Below are 15366 nucleotides of genomic sequence, written 5' to 3'. Positions count from 1 at the left end.
CAACGCGTGGTAATTTGGCGCGTGGTAATTCGATCCATTGCTAATACCACACGTGGTAATTCGATCCACTGCTAATACCACGCTTGGTAATTCGGCGCGTGGTAATTTGACGCGTAGTAATTCGATCCATTGCGAATACCACGCGTGATAACTCGATCCATTGCTAATACCACGCGTGGTAATTCGATACTTGGTGATTCGACGCGTGGTAATTCAATCCGTAGTAATTCGGTACATGGTAATTCGATCCATACTGATTCAACGCGTAGTAATTCAATGTATAGTACTTTAGCGCTTGCTAATTTAACACGTGATACAACGTATGGCAACACATCACATGCTAGATCAATATGTAGAACGTGTCATAATTACATAATTGCTAATTAATAGCATGAGTTTGCAACAGTAGTTCACTATTTCCGATCCTCCCACAACAGTTAAGCCGCTATTGCCCTATACATATATTCTCGTAATAATTATCAAATATCTTCACAATACAAACACTAATGTAACTAACAGTATAATATATTATCGTGATAACAGTATTACGATAAAATTATAATGATGTAACATAATATAGAAATGTGGAAATAACGATGAATAATTTTATCTAAAGTCCAACGATAAAAAATTTGAAACGTCAGTCACAGATGGTCCGCGTATCAATCAAGCGGCACCGTAAAAGCCCAATATGTATCGATCTGTTAGGACATTAATCACAACTAGAAGGCTCCTAGATTCCGCGACTTTCACCGTGACGTCCCTGAAAGGTGGATATCCATCGGAGCGAATTCTTGCTGCCGGTAATGGAAGCTCTCCGGCGTCGAAATAGACGTATCAAAGGGATCGTAGCCGACCGTTTTGTTCGCGGTGTGGCCACAAAACCTTCGCAACAAACGACGTATCGCCACTTACAGAAGGAAGTCGTGCTCTCCTACTGTCCGAGGCACGTTCTCCTCCATGTCTACTGTTCATCCTTCCGCTACTTTCTGTGTCCAACACGTGTGCGCTCACGCTCTATACAAGCACATATATGTGTGTGTATGACCGCGAGTGTGACACAGGAGTACTTGAAGATACGAAGAAGGTAAGGTAAGTAAGGCTCGTGCCCTGCCCGGTGACTGAACCCACACCGTGTTTCACACACTGAAACCGAGATACCTGGCTCCATTCTCGCTGAAACGCTGCGTGTATGTGTGGTCATCGACAAAGACTTCGAAGAACCAAGAATCTCATCGACCACGCCATTTGCTGGCGTGCTCGAATTAAGATGCATCTACTAACTGCGATCTCTCGCGTGGTTCTTGATCACTTCCGGTACCGTTCCTCGAACGCCTATCACCCTGCATCGTCTTTAGGGAGAAAAATTACCGCTCTGAGCTTTGTTCGAAATGCTTTGTTTTCGTGTATGGTGTTCCAGGCAGATTTGTTTGAGTACCAGTAAGCAACGTGCTCGCGAAGGGAGACTCTTCGTGTACGAGGAAGTGCTCTCCACGTTTCACTCCGGAGCTAAGTTTCCGAGAACACACAGGGCTGATTGCGAACGCTAATTCGCGCGAAATTACGCGTGTGGTGGACGCGATCTAATTGCTCCTTCGGAAAACAACGATAGAGCATTGGAGGGTCACTCACCTTGTCCTCGCAGCTCTTGTGGCAGATGTACTTGCACACTGAAACGAAACAAAATTTTTACTACTTGCCCCCTTTGATTAAACTAGATTTATGCACTTATAAATTTATTTATGTTCCAACTGAATATTTCTATAAAAAATTGTAACAATAACAATTTCTCAAGAATGAATGAAAGATTTTGTATATCACGATTGACTGTATACACCAATCCAATTATTGTATGAATAATTTTTTATATTTATTATTTTAAATAATATTCAAGATTATCTTAAATAATATTCAACTGAACACCTAGTATAATTATAAATTCGTACCTTGACTATAAAACATAATTTCAGAAAAGTAATCTTTTAATTATAACAGAGAATTAAACTTAGAACAATTATAAACAATCCTGCTTCATTTGACACAGTCCCTGATTATTGACATCAAATTATTTAGCTATACAAATTAACTATAAAATTATGACCACATTCAACAAAATTTAAATGCAGTTTCTAAGTTAAAAAATTTTGCACAACTCATTAAAGAGTTTAAGTTAAAATATGAAAGTATGTTTAAGTTAAAGTATGAAGAAGTGGATCGATAAATGTTTGAATCGCCCTCCACATTTCAGCGTTGGGTTCTTCCCAAACTTTTTTACCATCCACCGTTTCAGTACCGACAGAACTCTTTCTTTCCACCAGCAAGATACAGGAAGTGAACTTATCGACTCACCTCTGCAGCACGACGCCTGTTTGATCACCGCCTGATGGCACAAATGGCATGGACGTGGTTTGCGCAGCTGTTTCGTTCGAAACACGTGACATTGTGGTTCAAACTCGCTCTGAAATCAATCATAACAAACGATTCATTAAATCGGTGATTAAAAATCTATTAAAAAGTAGTCACGTGAAATTTATCGAACTTCTCGTGTTACACAGATGCTCTAATTCTTTTTCCACGAATTTTTTTAACCAGCATGCTTAATTAGCATTCAAGTACCTCTTCAGTGGCTACTTTCAATGAGGTCTAGACGGTCTTAAATGAAACGACTGTTCAACGACGTTTTTACTACCTAAATTCACTCTTCCACTCGAAGATACTATTCATAATTGCATAATACGAGTGACTCAATAAACAGGAGTTTGTAAGACGCTGGAACTTTGATGGGAAACTATTTAAAGGAATGAACTTGTAGATATTTAAGATCGTAGATATTCAATTTATACATTACAAGTTTAACAGCTCTTAAAACAGATGGTGTTTAAACCTGCAAATTAATAAATCTCTTTAGCAAGAAACAAGTTAGCAAAAAGTTCCTGAATCTTCAAATCCCTGAACTAAATAACCAAATTATGAAGGTCATAAATACACAAGTTCTGAAATGTCCAAGTTCCTGCATTGCTGAATAACCAAATTTTTAAGCTTACAAATCCTCAAGTTCCTAAATTCTCAAATTCTCATATTTCCAAATTTATAAATTTACCAATTTCCAAGTCCCTAAATCTACACATTGCCAAGTCCTTACAACCGCAAATTCTCACACTCCCCATTTCCCGAATCCCAAAATTCTTACGTTCCCAAGTTCCCAAAACTCTTAAATCTTCAAATTCCCAACACTGCAACGCGTAGTAATTCGATGCGTGGTAATTCGACGCGTGGTAATTCGATCCATAGTCATTCGGCGCGTGGTAATTCGATGTGTGGTAGTCCGACACGTGGTAATTCGATCCGTAGTGATTCGGCGCGTGGTAATTCGATGCGTGGTATTTCGACGCGTGGTAATTCGATCCACTGCGAATACAACGCGTGGTAATTCGATCCACTGCAAATACAACGCGTGGTAATTCGATCCACTGCGAATACAACGCGTGGTAATTCGATGCGTGGTAGTTCGACGCTTGGTAATTCGATACTTCGTGATTCGACGCGTAGTAATTCGACGCGTGATAATTCGATCCGTGAGGAATACCACGCGTAGTAATTCGATCCGTGAGGAATACCACGCGTGGTAATTCGATCCGTGAGGAATACCACGCGTGGTAATTCGACCCGTGAGGAATATCTCGCGTGGTAATTCGATGCGTGGTAGTTCGACGCGTGGTAATTCGATGCGTAGTGATTCGGCGCGTGGTAATTCGATGCGATTAAATCTCAATTTCCTAAATCCCCAAATTCTCATGTTCTCTAACTTCCAAGTCCCTAAATCTCCACATTTCCAAATTCCCAAGATCCTAAATTCCTCAATTCCTAAATCCCCAAAACCCTAACTCCCTAAACTCTAAAAATTCCAAATCTCCCTAAACTTCCATCCCTTAACCCTTGCAACTCTTCCATCGCACATAAATCTTTATGTCTTAAATCCACCAGGTCATCCATTCTGCCCACAGTTCCACCAAAATATAAAAATATTTTTTCTCCCGTTCCACAACAATCGTCCCCCAATCATCAGTAACCGTTCGAATCGTTCCTAATCCACAAGCGACACGATTTATAGAGGATGTTCGCGAAGTTATGCGCAAATAAGCGCTGCAGGCACTTAGGACGATCGCGCGATGTGCAGGTACCGATTACACGCACGCAATAGCCGATTCCCGGTTCCCTGGGAAACGAATACCCGAAGCTTTCACCGGCGTTGTTCGATCGATCGGCATTCCCAGAAAACAATACGTGGGATACGAGCCAAAATTTTGTCGGTGCATCGTTCGACATCCCTGCTTCGCGATTCCCGTCGCGCCGCCAAATTATTCAATTGGATTTCTGGGAATTCGATCGCGCCTTTCGATATTCCGCATCTCATGCATTTCTATATTGTTTACCATTCGTTCTGGTTGCCTATTGCTCCTCGGATGACGTTTACCAGAGAAACGGAGTCGGTCATGATGCGTTTGCTAGGAGATATGGAATTTGTTGGTCAGACGATCATCGACGGATTTAGAATCTTTGGTGTCTGACTGCAGCCAGTAAAATTACTCTGAACACTAATATTTAGCTGGTAGCTGTTTGCTAAATGATTGGCGATTTTTGATGGACCTTGAAGTCGGATGGTCTTACATTTTTTATTGCAAGATTTTTGCAAGATTTTGTGACTTATTTATTCTTGTAAGTTATTATATAATATTTTTGAGGATAACACATGTATGTTATTATTATTAATTCTACTTATAAATCGTACGGTCTTACATTTTTAATTGCAAGATTGTTTTTGTAACTTATTTATTTTTGTGAGTTATTATATAATATTTTTGAGGATATTGATACATGTATATTATTATTATTAATTCAACTTATAAATCGGATGATCTTACATTTTTCATCAAGATTGTTTTTGTAACTTATTTATTTTTATAAATTGTTATATGATCTTTTTAATGATATTGATACATGTATGTTATTATTATTAATTCTACTTATGAATCAATCGTTAACTAAATACATAGACATTCTTTTTCCTGTATGTTGTCTTGATTCAATTGATATTCACAATAAAATATAATTATCTAAAGACATATCGTTTTCTTGCCTTTAAAAAGAAGCATTCTTGAAATTGTCAGCAAAACCACTACAAAATAATTACTTGAAATCTTGAACTATTGGAGCTCGTAGCAACCAGAGCAAATAAGAGTCCAACAAAGCCAGCTACCCGAAGTGCTTAAAGTCAATGAATTGCGTAAATAGATTTTTAAAAGCGGTAACGAGATTCCGTGGAATTTTTCAATCGGTTTCCAGAGAACGATAATTGCCGGGAATATTTCTGTGTCATTGGTTTCACGCAGCCTGCAATTAACCCAATAGCAAACTACACGCAACATCGGCCTAGCATTCCACGCACATTCCCATACAATCCTTATCACAACTTCGGCTTCTTCTGTTGTTGCTTCCCATTCACCGTCCACGATTCGCGCCTGCGGACAGCGAAATTTCTTGAACGTTAACACGATAACGTTCCTATAGCCTTTCGATAAGCTTCTCAATGAGAATTCGAGCGTTTATCGTCGATAGCCGTTCTGTTTTATCGAACAGCGAAAGGTCCGCCATAGAGAGGCAACGGCACACTCGTCCGACATAGATTGTAAAATACCGGGCCATTAACAGAGACCGTAATATTTCGTAATTATCAGTTTTATCGCTTGGCCACGAGTCGCCGTTTAATATATTGTCACCAGACGTTCGCCAAAGCACGGAGGCGGAAGAACGGGCTTCCTTATTGGTCACTGTATGCAAAAGCCTCGCTGCATTCAATGTCATCGTAAACGTGCTCGCATATAGCCTCTGTTCTTCTTATTCCCCCTTCCGCTTTTTTTTATTCAACAATAACCCGGGTTTCTGATCGTTCCACCAGCGTATACGGTTTTTGCGTTTCTCGAAATTGCTATGAGCTCCGTCGTATATCTTTGGAACGGTATTACGGAACTTCTCTTATCTATCGATTCAATAACATTGTATAGGGTACGTAATTTTAGGGCTGCGAATTTCGACGGTGGACCGTGGGACAATTGGTCGGTTTTTAATTTTGGACGTTGCGGAATTTGTTGACTTTTGGTAGTTGGAAATTCGGGGTGTTTGGAGCTGAGGAATTTTAGAATATTAAAACGGTAGAACTTTTGTAATTAGGACCTTACGACTTTGGTATTTTAGAATCGTTAGAATTTGGATATTTTTATCTTCATAAGTTTAAAATTTCGAAATCGCATTTCTAAAATCGCAACACAGATTTACCGAACCACGCGTCGAATTACTACGCATTGTATTCGCAGTGGTTCGAATTACCATGCGTTGTATTCGCAGTGGATCGAATTACCACGCGTCGAATCACCAAATGTTGAATTACCACGCGTCGAACTACTACGCATCGAATTACCACGCGCCGAATCACTATGGATCGAATTACCACGCGTCGAATTACCACGCGTTGCGATATTAGGGATGCGATTTTGAAGATGTTTGGAACACTGAAATTGTTAAATTCTAGAATTCCATTTTCTAATTTCAGAACTCTATTTTTAAAATTTCAGAATTACAGTACAGTATTGTTTTTAAACACAGACCACGTAAGAATTTAATGAACACCGAGAAGATCCAGAGAGAGCCTGGGTCAAGTATAGGGAGAGCCTAAGTCTGAGAACTAAAGTACAGCCCAGGTAAAGTATAGTCTAAAGAAATCACAGGGAGAGGCAAAAGACCTAGAAAATTACTAATTAGAGATTGAAAGAGCTCTAAAGTATAGCTGAGCTCCTCCGAGCTATAGGTCATGTAAATTCTCCAACAATTAGTCTTTAATTTCAAACATGAAACTGCACGGTACGGAGCTTCGTTCGGAACTTTGAATTTATTTACCCAATTGCAACACCTCGTATCAAGTCGGTTGATTTTGGACGAAAGCTATCGACATTTTGGGTCAACGAGCCATCGTAATGTCCTTTTGCAGGTTACATTGGAGGTGCAAGCTTTGATCTAATCGGGGTTCTCCAAGTTGAAATTGGGTTGCCGTGTGAAACGTGGATCACAATGGGAGTAAAGGGAAATTGGATTTATGGAACGAGAGAGGTGTTCATCGTTACCACTTCAAAGGGTCTATTCGATGATTACGTCTGTTGTAAACATCGTCTGTGATAACGCGTTTGAATCATTTAGTACGAACCTGATCTTCATAGCAATTTCAATTTCGGTACATAAATATTAACATCTGGTTATTATAAAATGAAATTATAAAGATAAATGGTTTAATTACTTCACGTTTATTCACAGCAATTTTTTGATGTATATATATTGTAATATCGTGGGTAATAATTGTAAAATAAAATGGTAAAAATGAATGGTTTAATACTTTACGTTTCTTGGCAGCAATTTTTTAATCGATAAATATTGTAACACCTTGGTTAATAATTATAAAATAAAATGACAAAATGAATGGTTACATACTTCACGTTTCTTGACAGTAATTTTTTGATTGATAAATATTGTAACATCGTGGTTAATAATTATAAAATGAAATGATAAAAATGAATAGTTTAATACTTTACATATCTTCACAGCAATTTCTCGATGTATAAATATTGTAATATTAACAATCATAAAAATGATCAAATAGGTTAATTAAAACTTTACGATCGGAAATGAAAGAAAAGTTAGATGAATTAATACTCGTGCTTCTATCTCGAAGGCACCAATTTCGAGCGATATTAAGAATTCCTTGTATTTTTATTCGTGAGATCCAGCCTCCGAATCCCTCGAAACAAATTTTCTCGTCTTAAACTGGAATTTTACGATTCGATGCAGATTTCCGGCCCACGGAACAACGCAATCGCGACACTGTCACAGCTATTAAAATTCCGAGTGTTAGTTCATCCGATTACTCTCTTTGAAACTCCTCCTTCACCCTTCGAATCGAATGCTAAATTCGTTCTGTCTCGACGCAATCGTTTCGCGTTCCTTCGACTCTTCACGAGGAACGTTATTGCGTTTCGAATCTGCATCAAAAGTGATAACGTCGTTAAACTGTGAACTCAAATATTTCAACACTTTAGACAATTGCAATCTTTGTGGAAATTATTGAAATCTGTCGCTAAAACAGTTTAACTAATAGTTTAGATAATTTTAAACATAAATCATTGCGAAATATTTTCGACGAGCGGTGATTCGATCCACTGCGAATGCAACGCGTGGTAATTCGATCCACTGCGAATACAACGCGTGGTAATTCGATGCGTGGTAGTTCGACGCTTGGTAATTCGATACTTGGTGATTCGACGTATAGTAGTTCGATCCATAGTAATTCGGCGCGTGGTAATTCGATGCGTGGTAGTTCGACGCTTGGTAATTCGATGCGTGGTAGTTCGACGCGTTGTAATTCGATCCGTAGTGATTCGGCGCGTGGTAATTCGATGAGTTGCGAATACCACGCGTGGTAATTCGACGCATGATAATTCGACACGTGGTACTTCGACGCGTAGTAATTCGATCCATTGTGAATACCACGCGCGGTAATTCGACGCGAGGTAATTTGATCCATTGTCAATACCACGCGTGGTAATTCGATCCATTACTAATACCACGCGTAGTAATTCGATGCGTGGTAGTTCGACGCGTTGTAATTCGATCCGTAGTGATTCGGCGCGTGGTAATTCGATGAGTTGCGAATACCACGCGTGGTAATTCAACGCATGATAATTCGACACGTGGTACTTCGACGCGTAGTAATTCGATCCATTGTGAATACCACGCGCGGTAATTCGACGCGAGGTAATTTGATCCATTGTCAATACCACGCGTGGTAATTCGATCCATTACTAATACCACGCGTAGTAATTCGATGCGTGGTAGTTCGACGCGTTGTAATTCGATCCGTAGTGATTCGGCGCGTGGTAATTCGATGAGTTGCGAATACCACGCGTGGTAATTCGACGCATGATAATTCGACACGTGGTACTTCGACGCGTAGTAATTCGATCCATTGTGAATACCACGCGCGGTAATTCGACGCGAGGTAATTTGATCCATTGTCAATACCACGCGTGGTAATTCGATCCATTACTAATACCACGCGTAGTAATTCGATACTTGGTGATTCGATGCGTGGCAATTCGACCCGTAATGATTCGGCGCGTGGTAATTCGACGTGTTTCAAATATTTTCGATGATTCTAAAATTACCGTAACACTAAATTTTGTTGTAACACATCTTCACTGAAATAATTGAAACATGTATAAGACGGAGAAAGGCGAGAGAAAGAAAAAATATTTATGAAGTTATCTTTTATAACCGGCACAGGAACTCATAAATCGCAATCAATTCGAGAAATGTTTGATATTATCTATAATAAACGTCCATCTAAACGCGGTATTAACACGTTATACTGCAACAGCACGAACACAAAGTTCAAACGTTTCGATTATCGTGGAAAATGATAAGTGACAGGTCTATTTAAATTCTCCGCGAATCCGCGGAGAATGATTAATAACGACGGGAATTGCCGAGCGAACGATTGAATAAATAATTTCGTTCCAGCATCGCAGCCAATCGATCGCCGATGAAAGTTGCGCAAAGACTTCAATCGTTCGGTAATTGATGTTTCGCCGTGGAATCTCAATGCTACTTAATTTCATCCTTTCCATTCGTGATTACGATTTATCGATCACGCTCGTCCCATCCATGCAAAAACAATGCCGTTTCTTGCAGTCGCCGCACGATTTCACGGTAACTTAATTCCAACTGGTTGCGGTCGGTGATCGTGTATACGTGTAACTACGTATCTCGATAACTAATTGCCGGATTCATTAGTACAAGTGACCTTTGATGCTCGACGAATAACCGCCGCCATTGATCACGTACGATTAATTGATCTTTAATCTTCAGGGAAACCCATTGAAAATCCTGGGATCGCTGATTTCGTGCCAGTCAGTCAGCTGCGCTCTCACCTGGACGAATACATGCTTACTTCTTTCTTTTTACCTTTCCCCGTGAACATGCTCTGCCTAGAGGTCGAGGTCGCCATTGACCCGTGCACCGTATTTTTTTTTTCTCTTCCCTCAATGACTACGGCTATTATTCACCGTGCAATTTCCATATATACAACTTTCGTATATGACACCGTGTCGCTTCAGGCATCCTGTCCTCAGAAAAAATTACTTTTATTAATCCTTTGCTACGACTAGATGTCATTTGCTACTAAAACAAAATCTTCGAGGCAAAGCATAGGCAACTGGAATGTTAGATGCAATTATTTATTCGTAGTTGACAGAAATTTTTTCTCTTTATGTTGCTGGTGTGATCATTTTGTATTAATATTATACCTGGTACTACATTTAAGATGGACACATATTTTCGTTACTATTAAGTGACATTTATGATAGAAGAATTTGTTAGGTTATGTTCATTGTCATTTCAAGATTGCTATTATTTTATAATAACAGAAAGTTGTTTAGGTGTTTGATTTCAGGGAGACATCCTGTACTATGCACTAAAAACTGCACAATCGATTTAAGTGACATTTAGTTACGATAGAAGAATTTGTTAGGTTATGTTCATTGTCAAGATTGCTATTATTTTATAATAACAGAAAATAATTTAGGTGTTGGACTTAAGTAAGACATCCTGTACTATGTACCAAAAACAGTGCAACCGATTTGAGTGATATTTAGTTACGATAGAAGAATTTGTTAGGTTATGTTCATTGTCTAGATTGCTATTATTTAATAATAACAGAAAATAATTTAGGTGCTTGATTTCAGGGAGACATCCTATACTATGTACTAAAAACTGTACAACCGATTTAAATGACATTTAGTTATGATAGAAGAATTTGTTAGGTTATGTTCATTGTCTAGATTGCTATTATTTAATAATAACAGAAAATAATTTAGGTGTTTGATTTCAGGGAGACATCCTGTACTATGTATTAAAAACTGCACAACCGATTTAAATGACATTTAGTTATGATAGAAGAATTTGTTAGGTTATGTTCATTGTCAAGATTGCTATTATTTTATGATAACAGAAAGTAATTTAGATGCTCGACTTAAGTGAGACATCCTGTACTATGTACCAAAAACTGTGCAACCGATTTACTTTCTCTGCCATGTTTATAAAAATTGCAACATGGCCGACACGACATAACCTCAATGAAATGATCATCTAGCTCAAATGAAAAGTTGAATTTTCTAAAATACAAAGTATGTTAGCATACTTGCTAAATAAGAATGTTTGTACAAACAACGTCAACGATTTTTGCAAAGTGATCGCGTTACCGATACTCGTCTAGAGTCGTAGGGAGGATAGTCTCGCGTAATCGCGCCGTAGCGCGGCACTCGAGGGGATAAAAACGTCTCTTTGAAGACAGACAGAAAGAAGACCGAGAAGAGCATAGGAGACAGGCGAGAGAGCGAACGGGAAAAAGAATATAATGTGATCTCTCTGTACGAGTCTGTCTTTGTATCTACGCGGTTAATGCGAGCCGAAGTGTTCCGAGTCAAAGCGCAAACACAACCCGACAAAGCGGCCTCTGTTTCAGCTCTCGTCCTGCTTCGAGCCTCGCCTTCGTTCCTTTCTACTCTTTCGAACGCTTTTGCAGCAATAAACCGCTCGCGAACCGACCAACCGACCGATACGATGTATCGTCCCGAACGGAACGCACTTAATTCCACTCGACTCGGTTGCCAGAACTTTGAACTCGTTCAACTTGATCCAGACTAGTTCGAGTGTCTCTCTGTGTCAGTTCCACGATCACGAGCACGCGATACGATAGCATTCCGTTAATTAACAACGATGTTGGAAATTGGGCTGAATTCGCCTCGCGAATACAACAGATACTTTACATACTCTGATGTTACCGATGCTCGTCACGCTTGCTCGCTTCCATCTTCTATCGAGCTTCCAACCTTCTCTATTATACGGATTGTCACGGAGGCCTCCTTTTACGTGAGGCTGTCGCGCGCCATGGATACAACTTTCTAATTTACGGTCATACACTGCTGCGGATTTGGCAATTGCCTAATTCACTTATTAACATTACCTAGGAACATCATTCAAGAAGAATTCAAGGTTTAAAAACGTACCAATGTAGAAATGTTAAAATCCTGAAATTAAGAAATGCGATGACTATGGGTACGTGTCTTGTAATTCAGAAATGTTTTAGAATTTAAGAATTTAAAAAGTCAGACAATTAAAAATGTGGACATTTAAAGATGTGAAAAGTTTAATATCAAAAAATACAAGAACTTAAAAATGTGCAAAATGAAAGATGACAGTATCCAACGATCATAAACATGAAAAAGTAGCAAGTTTACTCAGTTTCAGGAAATCGAAGTAATACTGGCGTACAGTTCTTAGCCAAAGGAATCGGGTGGTGCATTCGAGTGTGCATTCGATAATCCCGAAACGATAGTCGCAACATTTTCGTATCGAACCGAGACAGAATTAATCTGTTCGTATGCGAAAAGCGTGTACCATCAGTTCGTACAAGCGACACGAAAATGACCTGGAAGCTTTAGATACATCGATACCGAATAGCGGCTCGTAAATACAAATTCATCGAGGTGGAAAAAGGGGAACACGAGAGAGGAACGGTGAAGAAGCTCTCGGTACGAGTGGCAGTCGTCGATCGAGTTGAAATACGATTTAGCAGGGTGGTCTAACGCGATAGAAACCGCGTGCACCCGGAGAAAAGATGAATATAAACGAGGCTAATGCCTCGAATGACAACATCTTTGCGCGGATGATAGAGCGTGCACAGGAAGAGGCTTGTACCGTCCGTTGGAACTTGAATGGTACGGTGGCTTTAAATCCAGCGTACTTCCTCGAAAACATCTCTCTACGATCGCGTTACACCGCTTGGAAGTCGTGTACGGGATAGAAGAGGAGGTGCATCTACGAGAAACTGTAAAGAAGGAGGACAACAACCGGCAAAGAATTATCGAGGCCAGGATTGAGAACAGCGAGTCTCAGAGAACTCAAACAAACTGCAGAAACGTACGGTTTGCATCTGCTTCGAACTGCGTGCTCGTCCACCATCGTGACAGAATGAACATCCGCGACCTGTTTGCTCGAACACCGTGGTAATTTAACGAAACACGAACAAACGCTCCTGTCGATCGATGCATTTCAGAATGTGTCGGACATAAACATCGCTGATGACACTGCAAATTTTACACAGATATGTGCTTCGAAATGTACAAGCTTTAAATGAGTATTATCATACTCTTATTGTGTCTATAAGAAATCATCTATGTTTCAGAATCAGTTACTATTCATTCTGACTGTGAGTCACTTTATATTAAAAGACTCTAAAATTGATGTATCATAGGCGCCATTACGTGACACTCGTATCATTAAATATGGCGGACTGTGTTCAGAAAAGTCACTGCTTTAACAGTCATGTCATGCAAACAATATTGATGAACTTTTAAATAGCCATTTCTTATGAAGCAGAAGGTTCAAATCCACATATCAGTGCCTCCTTGCTTTTGGCTTAAAGTTAAGATCAATGTTACAGAATCATGACTTACATTAACATGCAGCCCTTTTAAAATAAAAAAGATTGAAATATATTCAGAAAAGTCACTGCTTGAACAGTCATGTCGTGTAAACAATATTGATGAACTTCTTAAACAGCCATTTCTGATGAAGTACAAGGTTCAAATTCACATATCAGTGCCTCCTTGCTTTTGGCTTAAAGTTAAGATCAATGTTACAGAATCATGACTTACATTAACATGCAGCCCTTTTAAAATAAAAAAGATTGAAATATATTCAGAAAAGTCACTGCTTGAACAGTCATGTCGTGTAAACAATATTGATGAACTTCTTAAACAGCCATTTCTGATGAAGCACAAGGTTCAAATTCACATATCAGTGCCTCCTTGCTTTTGGCTTAAAGTTAAGATCAATGTTACAAAGTTACTTACATTAACATGCAGCCCGTTTAAAATAAAAAATATCTTGTATGAACATTTTCAGTAGACTGAAGCTTTAAATTGATGTACCACGAGTGTCCTTTTACGACACTTTTAAGTCACATTTGACGATACTTTCGCAATAGGTATGTGACCTAACAGCAAGTGATTTACGTTAGGGTCTCGAATGTGCTGTTCTAAACGGCGATTTCGCGAAATTTAGCACGCGATCTAGACGCGTAGTGACCCCGATGTCCATCCAGATGGTTTCGAATGTAAATTTGTTCGTGCTCGAATAAATTTTCGTGGCTCGTTTGCGCGATGCTCCTCCTTCGATCAGCTCGAGCGCGCACACCCAAGTCCCGTCGAAATATCGTTTCTCCTCGGTTTCGTTCCCTTTCCGCCACGGATTTACCGCGCCGTTGGCACCAGGGATTACCAATCAAGACCGTACCCATCTCTCGCTCCTCCTTCTACCTTTATTTCGCTGTTTTCCTTCTCCTCTTTTTCTTTCTAGTGCTTTTTATTCGTACGCCGCGCCCGGAATGCCGATGCCCTGACCCACGACTCCGACTTTTGTGAGTTATAGTCGTGCTCGCGGCCGAAATGTTGCGATTCCGCTACGTGCTTGCTCGCGGGAAAAAAATTCGGCGAAATGAGTTCTTTCAAAGAAATGTTGCGATAGAGGTGCTCGCAAAAAGAGCAGGACAACTGGAAGCGAATATTAAGGACAAAGTTTCGTGTCCAGCGTTGCAATTTATCTGGATGATATATTTGATCTCAAAGAGATTTCCTTATCAGAAAATTATATAGCTAGTATTTCATCTTAAGGAAACTGTCAATCCACATTTCGAGATAATTAAATCTAAATGCGGTATTAATACGTTTCTAGTCCGGAGTTGCTCAGTGTAGCAGAACGATAAGAACATTTCGACTGTAACATCTATATTAGAAATTATAGAAATAACACGAATTAATTCTGACGCGCTATCATTTGCGTTTCCGCAAATGCTGGATGTTCCAGATAGAAGTGCAGGCATCGACCGTTTCAGCGTTCGGCTCGATAATTCATCTTGGACGGCCACATTCCAGCAACACAGGTACAAAGAACGTTCAAGTCGAACGTATTGATCATTATCCGTGGCTCGAGATCCTCCGAGGCAGAAGGATCCAAATAAAAGCTACTTGTCCGAGAATGACCACCGTTAACGCTGCCAGCTACCGCAGTCCCTGCCGATTCGAATCTCCTCTTACGCGAGAACAGTCAAGACATTTTTCCCCGTCGTCATCACGATGCAACCGGAGATATTATTGACACGGAGAACTCGAATTGCAGCGGCACGATCGTGCCATCTACGCGGTT

At 39.7% G+C, this 15366-nt stretch overlaps 1 protein-coding gene across 11 annotated transcripts in view; it reads right to left on the bottom strand.

Moving 5' to 3' along the window:
• The window catches only part of by (focal adhesion protein tensin), a 324342-nt gene that overhangs the window by 136087 nt on the left and 172889 nt on the right, over positions 1-15366 (bottom strand). For 10 of the 11 annotated variants that reach the window (XM_012285026.2, XM_076532350.1, XM_076532344.1 and 7 more), the window contains 2 exons: positions 2350-2458; positions 1633-1670 (listed from right to left, as the gene is read on the bottom strand). In XM_012285026.2, coding sequence (XP_012140416.2) covers positions 1633-1670; positions 2350-2458 — 147 coding nt within the window. Of the gene's footprint in view, positions 1-1631; positions 1671-2349; positions 2459-15366 lie in introns of those variants that run through there. The other variant, XR_013038337.1, reaches the window with a different exon arrangement.

Source organism: Megachile rotundata, chromosome 6, assembly GCF_050947335.1.
Source record: "Megachile rotundata isolate GNS110a chromosome 6, iyMegRotu1, whole genome shotgun sequence".
In the NCBI taxonomy this organism is placed as follows: Eukaryota; Metazoa; Arthropoda; class Insecta; order Hymenoptera; family Megachilidae; genus Megachile; species Megachile rotundata.
Note: the sequence above shows the minus strand (reverse complement) of the source record. Positions and strands in the feature narration are given on the sequence as shown.